Source organism: Clavelina lepadiformis, chromosome 4 (genome assembly GCF_947623445.1).
Source record: "Clavelina lepadiformis chromosome 4, kaClaLepa1.1, whole genome shotgun sequence".
In the NCBI taxonomy this organism is placed as follows: Eukaryota; Metazoa; Chordata; class Ascidiacea; order Aplousobranchia; family Clavelinidae; genus Clavelina; species Clavelina lepadiformis.
Window position 1 is genome coordinate 8,515,360 of NC_135243.1, and position 13,732 is coordinate 8,529,091.

The 13,732-nt window shown below is 36.2% G+C and overlaps 2 protein-coding genes across 2 annotated transcripts; both read right to left on the bottom strand.

Moving 5' to 3' along the window:
- Positions 1 to 737: 737 nt before the first annotated feature.
- Positions 738 to 5,158, bottom strand: LOC143452865 (cytochrome P450 2J6-like). Its single transcript, XM_076954003.1, has 3 exons — positions 4,180 to 5,158; positions 2,013 to 2,329; positions 738 to 1,893 (listed from the first exon to the last, which is right to left on the bottom strand). The coding sequence occupies exons 1-3, from the start codon at positions 5,036 to 5,038 to the stop codon at positions 1,486 to 1,488; spliced, it is 1,584 nt and encodes a 527-aa protein (XP_076810118.1). The 5' UTR covers positions 5,039 to 5,158; the 3' UTR covers positions 738 to 1,485.
- A 3,000-nt stretch (positions 5,159 to 8,158) lies between these two features.
- Positions 8,159 to 13,484, bottom strand: LOC143453343 (cholesterol 7-desaturase nvd 1-like). Its single transcript, XM_076954636.1, has 8 exons — positions 13,128 to 13,484; positions 12,571 to 12,740; positions 12,297 to 12,482; positions 11,923 to 12,101; positions 11,726 to 11,851; positions 10,111 to 10,227; positions 9,550 to 9,726; positions 8,159 to 8,976 (listed from the first exon to the last, which is right to left on the bottom strand). The coding sequence occupies exons 1-8, from the start codon at positions 13,445 to 13,447 to the stop codon at positions 8,812 to 8,814; spliced, it is 1,440 nt and encodes a 479-aa protein (XP_076810751.1). The 5' UTR covers positions 13,448 to 13,484; the 3' UTR covers positions 8,159 to 8,811.
- Positions 13,485 to 13,732: the final 248 nt, after the last annotated feature.

Below are 13,732 nucleotides of genomic sequence, written 5' to 3' on the forward strand. Positions count from 1 at the left end.
ACTGACCGATAAGAATAGTCCCAGTATTTCTATAGCTGCATTCGTTGGCAAAAGTTTTGCTTGGCACAACCAGCAAAATACGAGCATGATACTCTGTTCAGTTTAGTTATTAGATTATATTTCCTTGTTAACCTGACTCCCGGAATTGTATTCACAATTCACATTCAATCAGATTTCTTGTTGTGTTAGAAGTACAGTACTTTCTAATACTTGGGGCTAGCAATGCAGTATTTCCGAAAAGAAGTAAGCCTACTCCACCCTTGTTGCTGTTTATCATTACCTACGCAGGTACAAGCATTTCTAAGCAACAACGCGTTGTGTTTCAACTTTCAAAGTGTCTGCGAAAGTGCTACAACGGTAGAATGCGATGCTTAAGAATACAGCACGCTTACGCAGGTAATGTTTCGGGTGTACAATGTCCACTTGGCTACGTTTTGCTGGGCTAAGGTTAGGCCTAGGCAACAAATCATTAATTGTCCAATGGTCATAGTCAACTGAATTAAACTTACAACTTAAACATTACCTTTTTAATGTTTTTTTTTTTAAATAAAAGGATTAATCTATATCGTATGTTTTGACAATGTTTTGACAAAGTGAGATACATATAGCTAAAGCTGACACGTTGAGACATAGATAAATAATTATTATTATCAGTGGTAAGGTTAAAAGTGGGCATTTCCAATAAAGACTTCTTATCACCATAGTCGCTGGAAAACAACCTTGGAATGTACTAAAAGGAGTGTTCACACGAAATTATTCGATCAGAGCAATTTTCCAAATATGAATCGACAGTCAAAATGTTTATCAAAAAACAAATTCATAAATTTCAATCAATAAGTAGAAAACGCTTTTGCAAGAAATGATGTAATGGTATTAAAAAATACCACCCAGGCCCCTACACACTCAGCTGCACGGGTAAAATAAAAAATAATTTTATTCGAAGGATCGTTGATGCAGCACTGTACGCTGTAAACATGTGATTCCAACTTCAGGTATATTGAACTAAATATGTTGATTCGCAACAGCACTTAACCTTGCGGTTTCGTCAATTTAAGACAGCCTTTGGTAGCTACAAACTTCAAATATTCCAAAACTACTCTCATATTTTATAGTAGGCTATAACACATTTAAATCATCCAAAATTCAAAATTTAGATTATGATCGATACTAACATATGAAATAATATGTATTTGTAACTCCTGCTTTGATATATTTGAACCGAATTGATGTATCAAGATTAAGTGTAAAATCTAGGATTTGCGATTGAAACAAAACACACAGCAGATAACACTACTTAATTGTTGACAAGTGCAACAAAGATTGTAATATAAAGGTTACATTTTGGAAGCAGGAAGCTTTCTAAAACTCGGAAAAGATTAAATTAGGCAAAGAATAGAAAATCTCTTATTCACACTGGATTAAATCGTATGAATGAAACAAATCTCAATGTCTGTTGTCAGTTTGTTAAAAACCTGAAAATAATTTTTACCGCCGAGACGCATTAACGTCAAAATGAAGAGGTCTCAAAGATACGATACTTTCTCCATTCATGTCCGGTATTGTTCCTGGAGGAAACGAAAACTGAAAGCGTTGGAAGAGCGATATTGTGGTGATGAAAAGCTCCATGTTTGCCAGTTGTTGTCCAAGACAACTTCGTGTTCCGACGCCGAAGAGCATCCAGTTGGAAGATTTCACAAACTTTCCATTTTCATCCAAATGTCGTTCAGGTCGAAATACTTCAGGCTCCGGCCATCGGTTTTCATCATGATGAATGGCCCAAATATTTGTGAGAATGATGGCTCCTTTAGGAATATGGTAACCCATCAAAGTAGCGTCGCGTGATGCTCTGTGCGGAACATTAAGTGGTACTATTGGTCGAATTCTTGTTACCTCCTGTGGAAAAATCAAACCATTTGTAAATATCTTTAACAAAGCGGATACATGTCTTTAATACTGCAAATTCTGTGATGAATATATTGTGATTTTGTGCTGTGTAAAAGTTTAAAGTGTACCTGAATAACTGCTCGGGTATACGGAAATCTATCCATTAGGGAAATCTTTGGAACACCGCTTTGCCCAATAACATCATCGATTTCTTGTTGCATTTTTTTCTGCACATCCGGGTACTTGCACAAATAGAGTACAATCCAGCAGACAGCAGTAGCTGTTGTATCGGTCCCAGCAACAAAAATATCCCTTACTAGCGAGACAAGCTGATCGAGAAAGAAGGAGGTGTTCGGTTTCCAGTCGCTGGAACATTCTTCTACTTCTACCTCCTCGGATGTTAGGACGTGCCTCCACGTTTTGGAACTATGAACTACACCTTCGCCTAAGTTTGATAAGCTTTGTTAAGCTTTGATAAGCTTTGTTTGATAAGATTTGTTAAACAGAAAGCTTCTAAGGTAAAAGATAAAAAGAATGATTCATATGGCTATATAAAATGTTATTACGCAGTGTTAAAAATGAATGTAACAAAACTTCCATTTAGTTCCTGATATAGTTGAACTGAAACTTAGTAAGGTTGAATTTAGGTTAAAGTGCGAAGTATATGTATACGTATACGGTATGTAGGCCTACATACGCGTTTTGTTCAGGTTCGTATGTGGTTATTTTACCTAATACCTATTACAAGGCAGACTGGACAAAAATGGACGTCGTAACGTGTTAGGTATTGGGTTGTCCAAGTGGAACAAAAAACGTGTAATCGCGGGCAATAACACTTTAATAGGAATGGAGTGATGGGTTGGGATCATTGTAGGCCAAATGTTTGCTGGGAAACGTTTCAGTCTGTATACGCTCGCGGCTGCATTGTTACTGCAGTTGCAGACTGAGTTTAGGGTATAGGCTGGGTTGTAATTATAATCCGATATATAATCCATTGTGGACAGTTTAGTAGGCCTACATGTACGCACGCGACTTATCAAGATGGTCGACAACATCACATATAAACAGGCAGTGTTTTCTTAAAGTCGTTTTGAGGGACCGAAACGGTCTCTTGAATTTCTCCAACGGTTTCTCAAAAATTGTTTTTCTGCAACTGCAGCAAAAAGTTAAAAATTACCGTATAGGCTATGCTGGTGTATAAGCTCATTCCTTGTTCTAATTATATGTACGGTACTGGTGGTTTGACATTATCATTTCACGCATTTTGTCGTGACAGCTAACTATGCATGTACCTCAAGTTCAATTTTTGTTCAGAGTTTCAGACAAAAAAGACAAAGAAAAGAAAAGAGCGATGACGTATGAGAATAGGCAATCCTATCAAGCACAGTGTTTCCATATTGGAGTTTTCCCTGCTAAATTCTTCAATTTTGGCGTTTTCTAAGACATTTGGCACGAGATTTTTGACTAGGCATTTCGACATATTTTGGTAAAACCTGTTTTAAACCAACTTTCTATGTGAAAGAAATGCATCACCTGGGATGATGCTGATGTTAAAGCAAAATATTTTAGTTTTCGGTTAACTTGCAAGCCGCTGACTTAAAATTCATTAATTATCGGGGAGTTGTCGTTTGATTTAATTTAACCGATGTCTGGCGGCAAATTTTACACCACAGAAAGGCGACAAAAATACAGTTGTACCTAAGTATATTTTATTTGAAATTTTATCTATTATCCATTTGTATGCCAGATTATTGCATTAGACAGGCTACACCGCAATTCAACCAGTAACCCTTCAGCACAATAACACACATTAAACGATCACGCACATAATAAGTTAATAATTAGTTAATAATGAGTTAATAATAAGTAACTCGTTTAAGCAGCTATAAAATTTCTTAGCGGTTGCCAAAGTCAAACCATAAAAAAACACTGTAGATAGGGAGAAAACGTTTGGCGTGCACGTTGATTGCAGCCTACATGCAATCTGCAACTGCAAGTACATTGCAGCCGCCAGCCTGCACAGACCAAATTCAATCCGTCCATTGTGGCCAACAATGCTCTCAACTCGACACACCATTTTTAACATGTGTTGTTCCTATTTGACCAACCCAATATCTTGCACGTAACGATTTTCACGTTTGTCTAGTTTGGCTTGCCATAAAAATTAAGTTAACTATAAGCCATAAAACGTCACTAAGAGCGAGTATTTGTTTACGGTAAAATAGTCAGAGTTGTTACAAATTTTTCCAAGACACTGCAGAGTTTAGTTTTTTTTGCTTAAGTTACTTAAGTTACCTTTAAAGTCAGCCTGCCCAGTCCTTGCCATTTCCGTCAGGAAGCAGTCGATGAAGTCACGTGGATTGTTGGGATCATGTGACTCCTGATGTGCTTTTATTTCTACGTTGATCCGATCGTTGATTCGTTGACCTAATTCTTGACTTTTTTTCCAAATGTTTGAAAAAAATGGTAAATGACGTAGAAATGGGGCGAATAGCATTAGACTTCCCAGAAATCCATCATCATTTTGAACAAATAAAGTATAAATAAGGTCTTGAAACTCCTTGCTTTCCTTACCCACATCATGACCAAACACAATGCTCAAAATGACGCTAGAAATTGCTTCGTACACCTTCGTATGTATTTGAAATGGCCCAGATATTCCACTATTCCCGCACAAGTCGTCAATTTTCGTGCACAGTTCTCTGGAAATTTCTATCAAACGAGGCTCCAAGCTGCGTCGGCCCATTCCGAATTCTCGTAAAGTGTACAAGCCGAAACGTCTCTGTTCGCGATGGAAATCAGTGCTGTTAATCATAATGATCCCTTTACCATCACTTAGCATAGGAACAGTCTGTGGTCGGTCGTTGAAACAGTCATTCTTTGCAAATGCCTCGTATGCAATCTCTGGACTGCTGATAACAACGATATCCATAGTTCCTACTTTCACGCCATATAAAGGACCGTAAATTTTGGCCCATTTCTGAAACAACCTCTCCGTAAAGCTTCCCAGCGAAAAAAGAACACCGAACAATGGAATTCCTTTGGTTCCAGGTAGGCCATTAGGGGGTTGTTTGTACCAGAAATACCATATTAAGAACGAAGTCAAGACTATTAGTATGGTAGCGGTCAAAAATGGATTAACAGTAACATACATGACAAATCTTATCCTTTTTCCTGGGTACAACTAAGCTTTGGTAAAAATTACAGCGAATACTGTATACCAATAGCCAAAAATGCACTTTCACATTTTGTTTCTATATTGTTATAAGTTATAATAACTGTACTTTCAAGCTAACTCCAAGTATACACAAGTTATATAACGTTACGTAATGTTCGTTGGTTATGTTTGCCAGTTACATTTTTTCATTACGTAAGCCGTTCCAATGTGATCAAAATTAAGTACGCTAAGGGACTTTTCCAAGAATCTTGCACAAACAAAATAATTAACCTTAAGCCATAATACTTTCTTAGAGCCTTTATCAAGTTTCTTCTAACTACCGCATTTTTAGGTAGTAACCAACTAACCATTATGGTGTACATACCTACTGTCCACAGCTTTTTGTGAGCTCTCCCGGTATAGCCTAGCCTGTGACTGAATAAATAAGCCTTTTCACGGTCTAGTGAATTATGAGCAACAAATGGCCTTTATGGTGGTCCAAGTGATCCAATATGTGAAGAAATGGCATTCAAATGAACTCCAAGTGTAAGCTACAGAATAAAAGATGCTAATCTCGTGAAAAATATTTTTGCAAAGTTCTGCAAGCACTCCGTTTGCAGTTTGATCTATTGGGCCACTCTCGTATGCTTGCTATGTATGATTTCAAAAACCTATCAAGAGTGGTTACAAAAACTAAACCCACTTTAGGAATCGATTTGGGTGTCAACCTTCAAAACACAACAACTGAACAGCTTTGTACAACCAAATTTGTACCGAAAGTCTGCTACACAACTTTATAAATTCAATGCGCCAACGAGCATAATACTCGCTACTAAGGTTTCTGAGTGAAGCGAGCGCGTGAACTACGTTTGCACACTTTTAAGTATGACTTTCTAGGAGGCAGGGATGTGTGTTACCAAACGTCAGCTACTTTGAACAAACAATTGCAAACACGTGTGCGTTCTTTTCTATACTTGGTTTGAATCGATTTCGATAACAATTGCAAACACTGACTGATAAGAATAGTCCCAGTATTTCTATAGCTGCATTCGTTGGCAAAAGTTTTGCTTGGCACAACTAGCAAAATACGAGCATGTTACTCTGTTCAGTTTAGTTATTAGATTACATTGGTAACTAGTACCTTGACTCTCGGCATTGTATTCACATTGAATCAGATTTCTAGTTGTGTTAGAAGTACAGTACTTTCTAATACTTGGGGCTAGCAATGCAGTATTTGCGAAAAGAAGTAAGCCTACTCCACCCTTGTTGCTGTTTATCATTACCGACGCAGGTACAAGCATTTCTAAGCAACAACGCGTTGTGTTTCAAAGCGTCTGCGAATGTGCTACAACGGTAGAATGCGATGCTTAAGAATACAGCACGCTTACGCAGGTAATGTACCAGCTGTACAATGTCCACTTGGCTACGTTTTGCTGGGCTAAGGTTAGGCCTATTGGCAACAAATCATTAGTTGTCCGATGGTGATTGTCAACTGAATTAAACTTACAACTTAAACGTTATCTTTTTAATGTTTTTTTTAAATAAAAGAATAAATCTATGTCGTATTGAGTGCCATGTCATTCACGTCATAATTTGCAAACCTTGCACATTTGCAATCGACTGCAGCTTACAAACAACGTCAAACATTAACGTAATTTTGTTTCTTACTCAGCAGCATTTATCAAGTGAGCATATTTTCCGTGGAAATACGTAAATATTTATCTACACTGAAATAATATCGCACAATACAAGAGATAACAACGCAAAAATTAAGATTTGTCAGTAGTTCCAGCATTTTTGAATAATCTCGAGAGTGGAGCTTACTCTGAGTGTTAGTATTAAATTAATTCAAATAAATTTTAATAAATTACCGAACATTGTTAGCTTATTATTTCGTAGTTTGGATTATTCCAGCGCTGTATGGGATTTATGAGGAATCCTTTCTCATTGATGTAAACCTGTGAGCTTATTTCTGTATCGCGGTATTTGAGACTAACTTTTACACTGCAGAGATTTGTTGATTTGGCAAAGGATAACACAATAATAGAGCAATTAATTCTACTGAATATGTGCAGTAGGTGTCAAACGTGCTCCGAATAAAATATCTAATGTGTTTATTATTTGTGTAAGATCATTTTATGATCAGAGACGTGCATGTGTGCAATTTGAGGCAATAATATATATGCGACTTTGTTCTATCTACTGGAGAAGTTATAGTTTGAAACCTATATAATAGCATAGTTCGACGTAAATTGGGGTAGGATCTCTTTCGATTTGAAGCTAATTTGCGGAATCCCACGCTATAATTAACACATATACCAGCTTGAAGTTTGTTACCAGCATGGAGATATTTCTTTATTCATTTGTTACTTATTTACAAATAAGTTGGGATACCGGTTTCACTCAGTTATAATAATAACTTCTTTATTTATATTTGTTGTTTGGCCAAGATGTATTTGACACCCCTGCTTTGATATGTTTGAACCGTAATGATGTATCATTATAACTTCGCACGTGACATGTTGTTGCTTTGCTGCCGTTTTGCCAACTTGTAGATTGAAGGTAAATAATGTTACATTAGCAATGCCGTATTTTTGTCTTGTGCGGAATTACATAACAACACAATAAAACAATCATTGTAATAAACTTAGCATATTGGCTATGATTATTTCTAATACATTTCCAAATCAAGAATTTTATTGATGACCCTGTTTTGCTGCAACTGGGTCTGGGTAAATTAAAAGGCTTTGCGTTCTATCTCTTCACTATAAATAAGATAAAGCCAGTCAGCCATTAAGCTTTTCAATGTGACGGAACAAAGCAACTTCTTTTTTCATTTAACTTTGTCATCAGATTGTCGGCAAATTGGTGTAGCATATAACAATTGTATGTTTATCGGAATGTTTATTGTAACGCATTAAAAAACTGACTTCAGAGTTCAAATGAAAATACCATTTGAAAAACCTTCCTTTTAGCAAAATACTAAGTGCCTACACAAATCCCAATTTTTGAAAAAGTTTAAAATTTTAAATAAATTGGCTAAGGACCTTGTAAAGAACTAGCTCTACTTAATTGTGTTGTCCCACAACCACATAGAAAATTGCTACTTTTGGGGAGTCTTGTCAGATGAGAATTTATTTCATGCATTTCTTCGTATTAAACAGTCCGAAAGTTTGGTATCAACACATATGTAAACTTGGAACGATATCAACATCGACAAAATTGGCTATAGAATTTTAAGCCAAACTTAGAAAAAAACACAAATTTTAAAAAGCAGTCAAATAACAGCAATTATATAGAGCATATAATACAAAAATTACTTATGAAGTTATTCTCAAAACTTGAACTCAAAGGTTTAAATTAGCTTCACATCTTGAGTAAAATCATACAGTTTTTACACTCTGACTGGAAATCGAATGTTATGTGCTATGTGAATAACTTTTTCATAAACGTAGTTAAAGTAAATTACCAAGAGTAAATACAAAACTGTAAGCAACAAATTGTAAACTGTACAATGTTCGTGTTATGCTTCTTTTCTGGTCAACAGGTATCTGGTCAATCCAATGTCAGTAGATAAACATTTATCTATCATTCATTTGTGAAATAACACTTACTGTATTATGTTGAAGTATTAAAACTTGCATTGTAGTTGCTTTATTTGGTTGAAATTGACGCAATGTTGTTCATTTTTCTTTGCACATAATTGCAAGGGCGTTTTGTAAAAAGGCATCAGAATCCAACTTTTCGAAGAAAGAAGCATTTTACCAATGTCACCAATTCAACATGTCATCTGACTTCATTTCAAGCCTGGGACTGTTTTCCGAATAAAACTGCGAAAACCACCTTCTGAATTTCGCAATAAGTTTGTCTTCTTTTGCAAGTTTTGGGCGCGGCTGAAAAGTTTTGTTGTTCCAGATCATGACATCTCGATCGACCTGCGCCCATGTAAACATAAGTTTGTGGTTATTTTACCATCAGAAATGGAAAAGGCAGAAGTAAAACAATTGCTTTCAAAATTGTAATTGAAAGTAAAAGTTGCGAGCCATCGTAGCAAAAGTTTACCGACCACTAATCTAGTGTAATAAAAAGGACGTCAAATTAGCAAGTTGTCGAGTCGTAGTACCGAATATGAAGCTCCTAAAAACACCAACAAGCGAAACGAAATTCAACCGAAATTATTTAACGTTAAAGTAAGACAACAAAATTTCAAAGTATCAAAGCTAAAATATTTACCAAGCTGACAAAGCCTCTGGATACTAAGACTTGTTTAATAAGAAGAGATTTTCAAAAAATACAAGAGATTGTAAGCAAAGTAATAAGCAATTTTCCACTAGCCAAATCGGCAAGGGAGAGTTGTAATTGAAAGCAACCAAACAAGCCAATTACCCGATCAAAATTCAACTACCCACCACAAAAAGCAAGTAGAGCTGGATGGGTTTAAGATCAAGCAAACAATCATGTTTCTCCGTTTTAGTTTCGTTTATAAATTTTGTCTCTTTGTTAGTTACCTGAACGGCCAGACAGTGTAGAATAATCCTGGCAAACCATTTTGGCATGGCCCAATTACAGTAACAACGATGTATAACCACTTGGTGCAGGGGTTCGGTAGGTGTAATTGTATGCACATAGACTCCTTTGAACAGCATACTGAAATTAAAGTGCAAGTGTACGCATCCTGGGCCAATCTGGAAAGCAAGTTTTATTAACTTTGATTTCATCGGACGGCAATGATAATTAATTTGTTGTTAACAGTAAAAGCTACATGTAGCTGAAATTATATCATACGGCATACCCCATATACCCACACATGTTAGCAATTGAAAAGAAGTCATTTTTGGGTTCATCACACAATTAAGCAACATGAACATAACATCTTCGATTTTTAACGTAAAAGCAATCGGAGATATACCAAAAATTAAATACTGTGAACACACAACAGTCTATACAGCAACAACGTTTTTACCGCATTGTCGCGCATATCCATACAATGAGGTGAAGTTGCTACAAAGTTATTCGCTTTTACTGCCGATCACTCTATTTATTACGGTATATCAAAGTTCTAATTATACCTGATAAACTTTAAAAAGAATTGGCATAAACTTCCATCGGCTAAAAAGCAGTAACACATGTGACAAATCAAAGTTTAAGATATGAGGTGTGTCTTTGTCTGATCCAGTGCAGACCACCTAAGTGAAAGACAATTATAAATTAATTAATTATTAACGCTAAAATGCAATTAGGCTAATATGGCTAAGACAAAACTGGGTGGCTAACTCGAAGCGATTTAAAAATATCAGTTTACTTTGAGTTATCCTATTTTGGTTAATTTGGCGGAAGATATCCGTGAAAATAATTTTGGATTCACTGGACAATATCACACTTTGATTGCATCAGTTATGGCAAAAATTCCCCACCAGGGATCCAGCCATTCAAGGGGCGAAAGACCTTGGGAAAGGCAATAATTTTGATTTCAAAATGTTCACCTTTTTTAGCTATTTTTTTTATTAGAGAATAGGCATTATATCGAGTAAGTGCCGTGATAGCTTACGGAAAATCCTTTGCTATAAACTATAGGTTTATCACTTTTTTAATTTTTTTTGCACACAAAACCATGTGTAGTGATTCACTGATTGTGTGATTAAGGAAAGAAGCTGCTGTTAATACAAAAAAATAACAAAAGAGTATAGCCGTATTCAATAACTAATTCAATAATATGTCATGACGATTGATGTTTTGGACCAATTTTGGGATAACAAACGGTATATTGGATAACAAGTATTTCGAGTTACCTTGTTTGTTTACATTTATTTTGATAGGCATTTTGCCGGAAAAAGTTCACAAACTTTGCATTATTAAATTAAAAATTTTAAGGTTAAGCGAGATCAAAAAGCTTCCAATCTATTATTTGGAAGCTACCAAACTATATTGCAAAATTCAGTATTTATTACTGTGTATGTATATATGTATTTGCTCCAATAAAGAGTAGCCAAGTAGGCCTTTGTATACTATGTAAACTATTTAGTATATCCACTTAATATCGGGGAATGTTTGCTCTCACAACTCGAGCAGTCGACGAAGAAAAATTATTGATAACGGCTGGTATTACATATAACCACTAACTTATTGGTAGGCTATGATGCCAAACATGATTGGTTATGATATTGCTGTTGGCAATGATTGATCGATGTTAATGGCATCTTGATATTCCAAAACCGAGTTGTTCTATTGTTAACACGAACCCGGCCTGAACCCTAAAATGCAAGCACGAACTTGAAAATTCATTTGAAGCCCGACAGTTAAATTTACTGAATGAATCAAAATCATCTTTTGTTGCCATTCTTTGACCGTCCTCGATGCGACCGTCCTCGTTGCGATTTGCTTTCTGCGGGAGGTTTTAAGCACTATTCGGGCATGCACATTCTTAATTGAAAGTGAAATTAGGATGCAAATTTGGAAGAGTTTGAGTTGGTTATAAATTCGGGCCCGAATTCAAGCTGACTTAGAACTCTGTTTCAAATTACCGTTTAAACTTCTACCGCTATAGGTGGTTGCTTCAATAAGACCATACTAACAACAGTAGATGTTAATGTTCATAAAAGTATAGTTGTCAGGTATCATAACCTTTTGAATATTTTACAAATATTACCTGAATGGTATGAAAAAGTGATGTGCAGATTTATTTACCTCGTATATGTGAAGGGCAATTTTTTTCCAGGAAGTTGTCTGACTGGAAAGCTCATTACCAGCAAGAGAGTGGGGTAAATGAACATGGCCCAAATGAGCTTGATCAGATCCATTTTCCGGAATGTCCTGTGGAAGGCTTTGAGTTAAATGCGAACTTCTTCCTATACCAGACCCATATTTGTTCAGTGTTGTTATACCTGTATGTGAGTATTAACGTGGTGCTCTATTCTTCCAACATAACCATATGTCCTATTGGTTATTTCACTGATTTCGGGAAGTTCCCATTCCGGTTCGACTCCGTCACAGTGATACCAAACAAATATAGCTCCGTTTACCTCACGGCATGGCCACGACTTTGTGTTTGCGAAACTTGGCACTGAAAAAAGTTATTATTACCTATAGCTCAAGCGTTGGTTAGGGGACAATATTTACTGCTAACTTTATCAGACGTCCAGCAGTTTTACTTTAAATTTTCTTATGTAATATCTTCGAAAAACATCAACCAAGGTACAGCCAACAGTATAGTGAACGATGGTTATGATTGCATTTGCTTGTAGTGTTTGTATATAACCTTTATCCGAGTACGGGATTTTGACACATTCTCCCTTTGCGCTAAAGACCCAGCCGTGGTAGGGACAAACTAAACATTCATCTTTAACGTGTCCACCAACAGCCAAATTTCCACCCATGTGGGGGCAGTACGCGTCGAGTATATTGGCTTTTCCTGTTTTAGTTCGAAAGACAGCAAAATGCTGACCTAAAGAAATAGGCTACTTGCAACTATAACGCTTCAAAGAAAACAGTAATTTGATTTGCAACAACTATGTCAGTTTTATTTCACTCACCAATTGCCGAAACCTCTTTCACTTCGCCTTTTTTCAGCTGCAGACTATCTACAAGCCGAAACCATCCGTTGGGATAAACAGGAGGCAAATCTTCACCGATTTTTCGGCGTTTTCGAATCAAATTTGCAATTTCTTTCTTCGATGGTTGCCCGGCTTCGTGATTCAGGTATCTATAAAGAAAGAAACGAAAAACTGTCGAAAGGACCAAAATTAAAAAACAGAAGTGCTATATATATTTATCTATCACGTTGCTTTTACAGATTGTTCAAAATAGCGCATCAATAAGTTAAGGTTATGCTTTGAGGAAAAAGTAGAAAAAAATGTTTAAACCGATTTTCGCTAGCATTACATTACAATTGTTTTACTCAACAGAGCCTATGTAATACATATATTGAATCAAGTTTTATTGAGAGAAAGGCATTATACCTTTAATTAATGCACACGGCATATAAATACAATAAAAATATAGATAACCAAAAACAAAACATGCCCGGACAAAGGCAAATTTTGATAATTGCGCACAAACTGCATAGATATCACATTAAAATTAAACTCACCCAATCGACCCCAGTCTTTTCACCCGTTCATATGGGACAAAGAAGAGGTCGTACAAGTAATAAAGAAGAGTGAAGAGCGCTCCAAGGCCAAGAAAAAAGATACCGCAAACCCAAATCATCTTCAACGCGGAATACAAAATAAGGAGTTGCAAATCCTCCATTGCTAATTCCTGGTTCAAGATGCTTGAGGTGTTGTTTGCGCCGCTGGACGTTTCATTTGCACGGGTGATGACAACTGCCATCATCTCGTTGTATACGTCATATGCCAGTGGGACGACAGTATTCAGCAACATTTGTGATAATTCGTTTGCGTTTGACATATTTATTTGCAAACCTATAGGCCACCCTTGAAATAAATTATCGCTGTTAAACCACAAAATATTAATCGGTGATCTCTGAAAGTAGGCTAATGCAAATTTTAGGAAGAATTACGAAGCACAAAACTTTGAACTATACAGTAAGTACATCTATCAAGAAGTTTAATCAAGCCAGCCTATATGTATGTATCTGCGGTATAATAACGTGACATGAAATACAGTAAGACATCTTGGTTGCAAGACATCCGATATATACGCAACAAAATCGAAGTCAACCAAACCTCAACG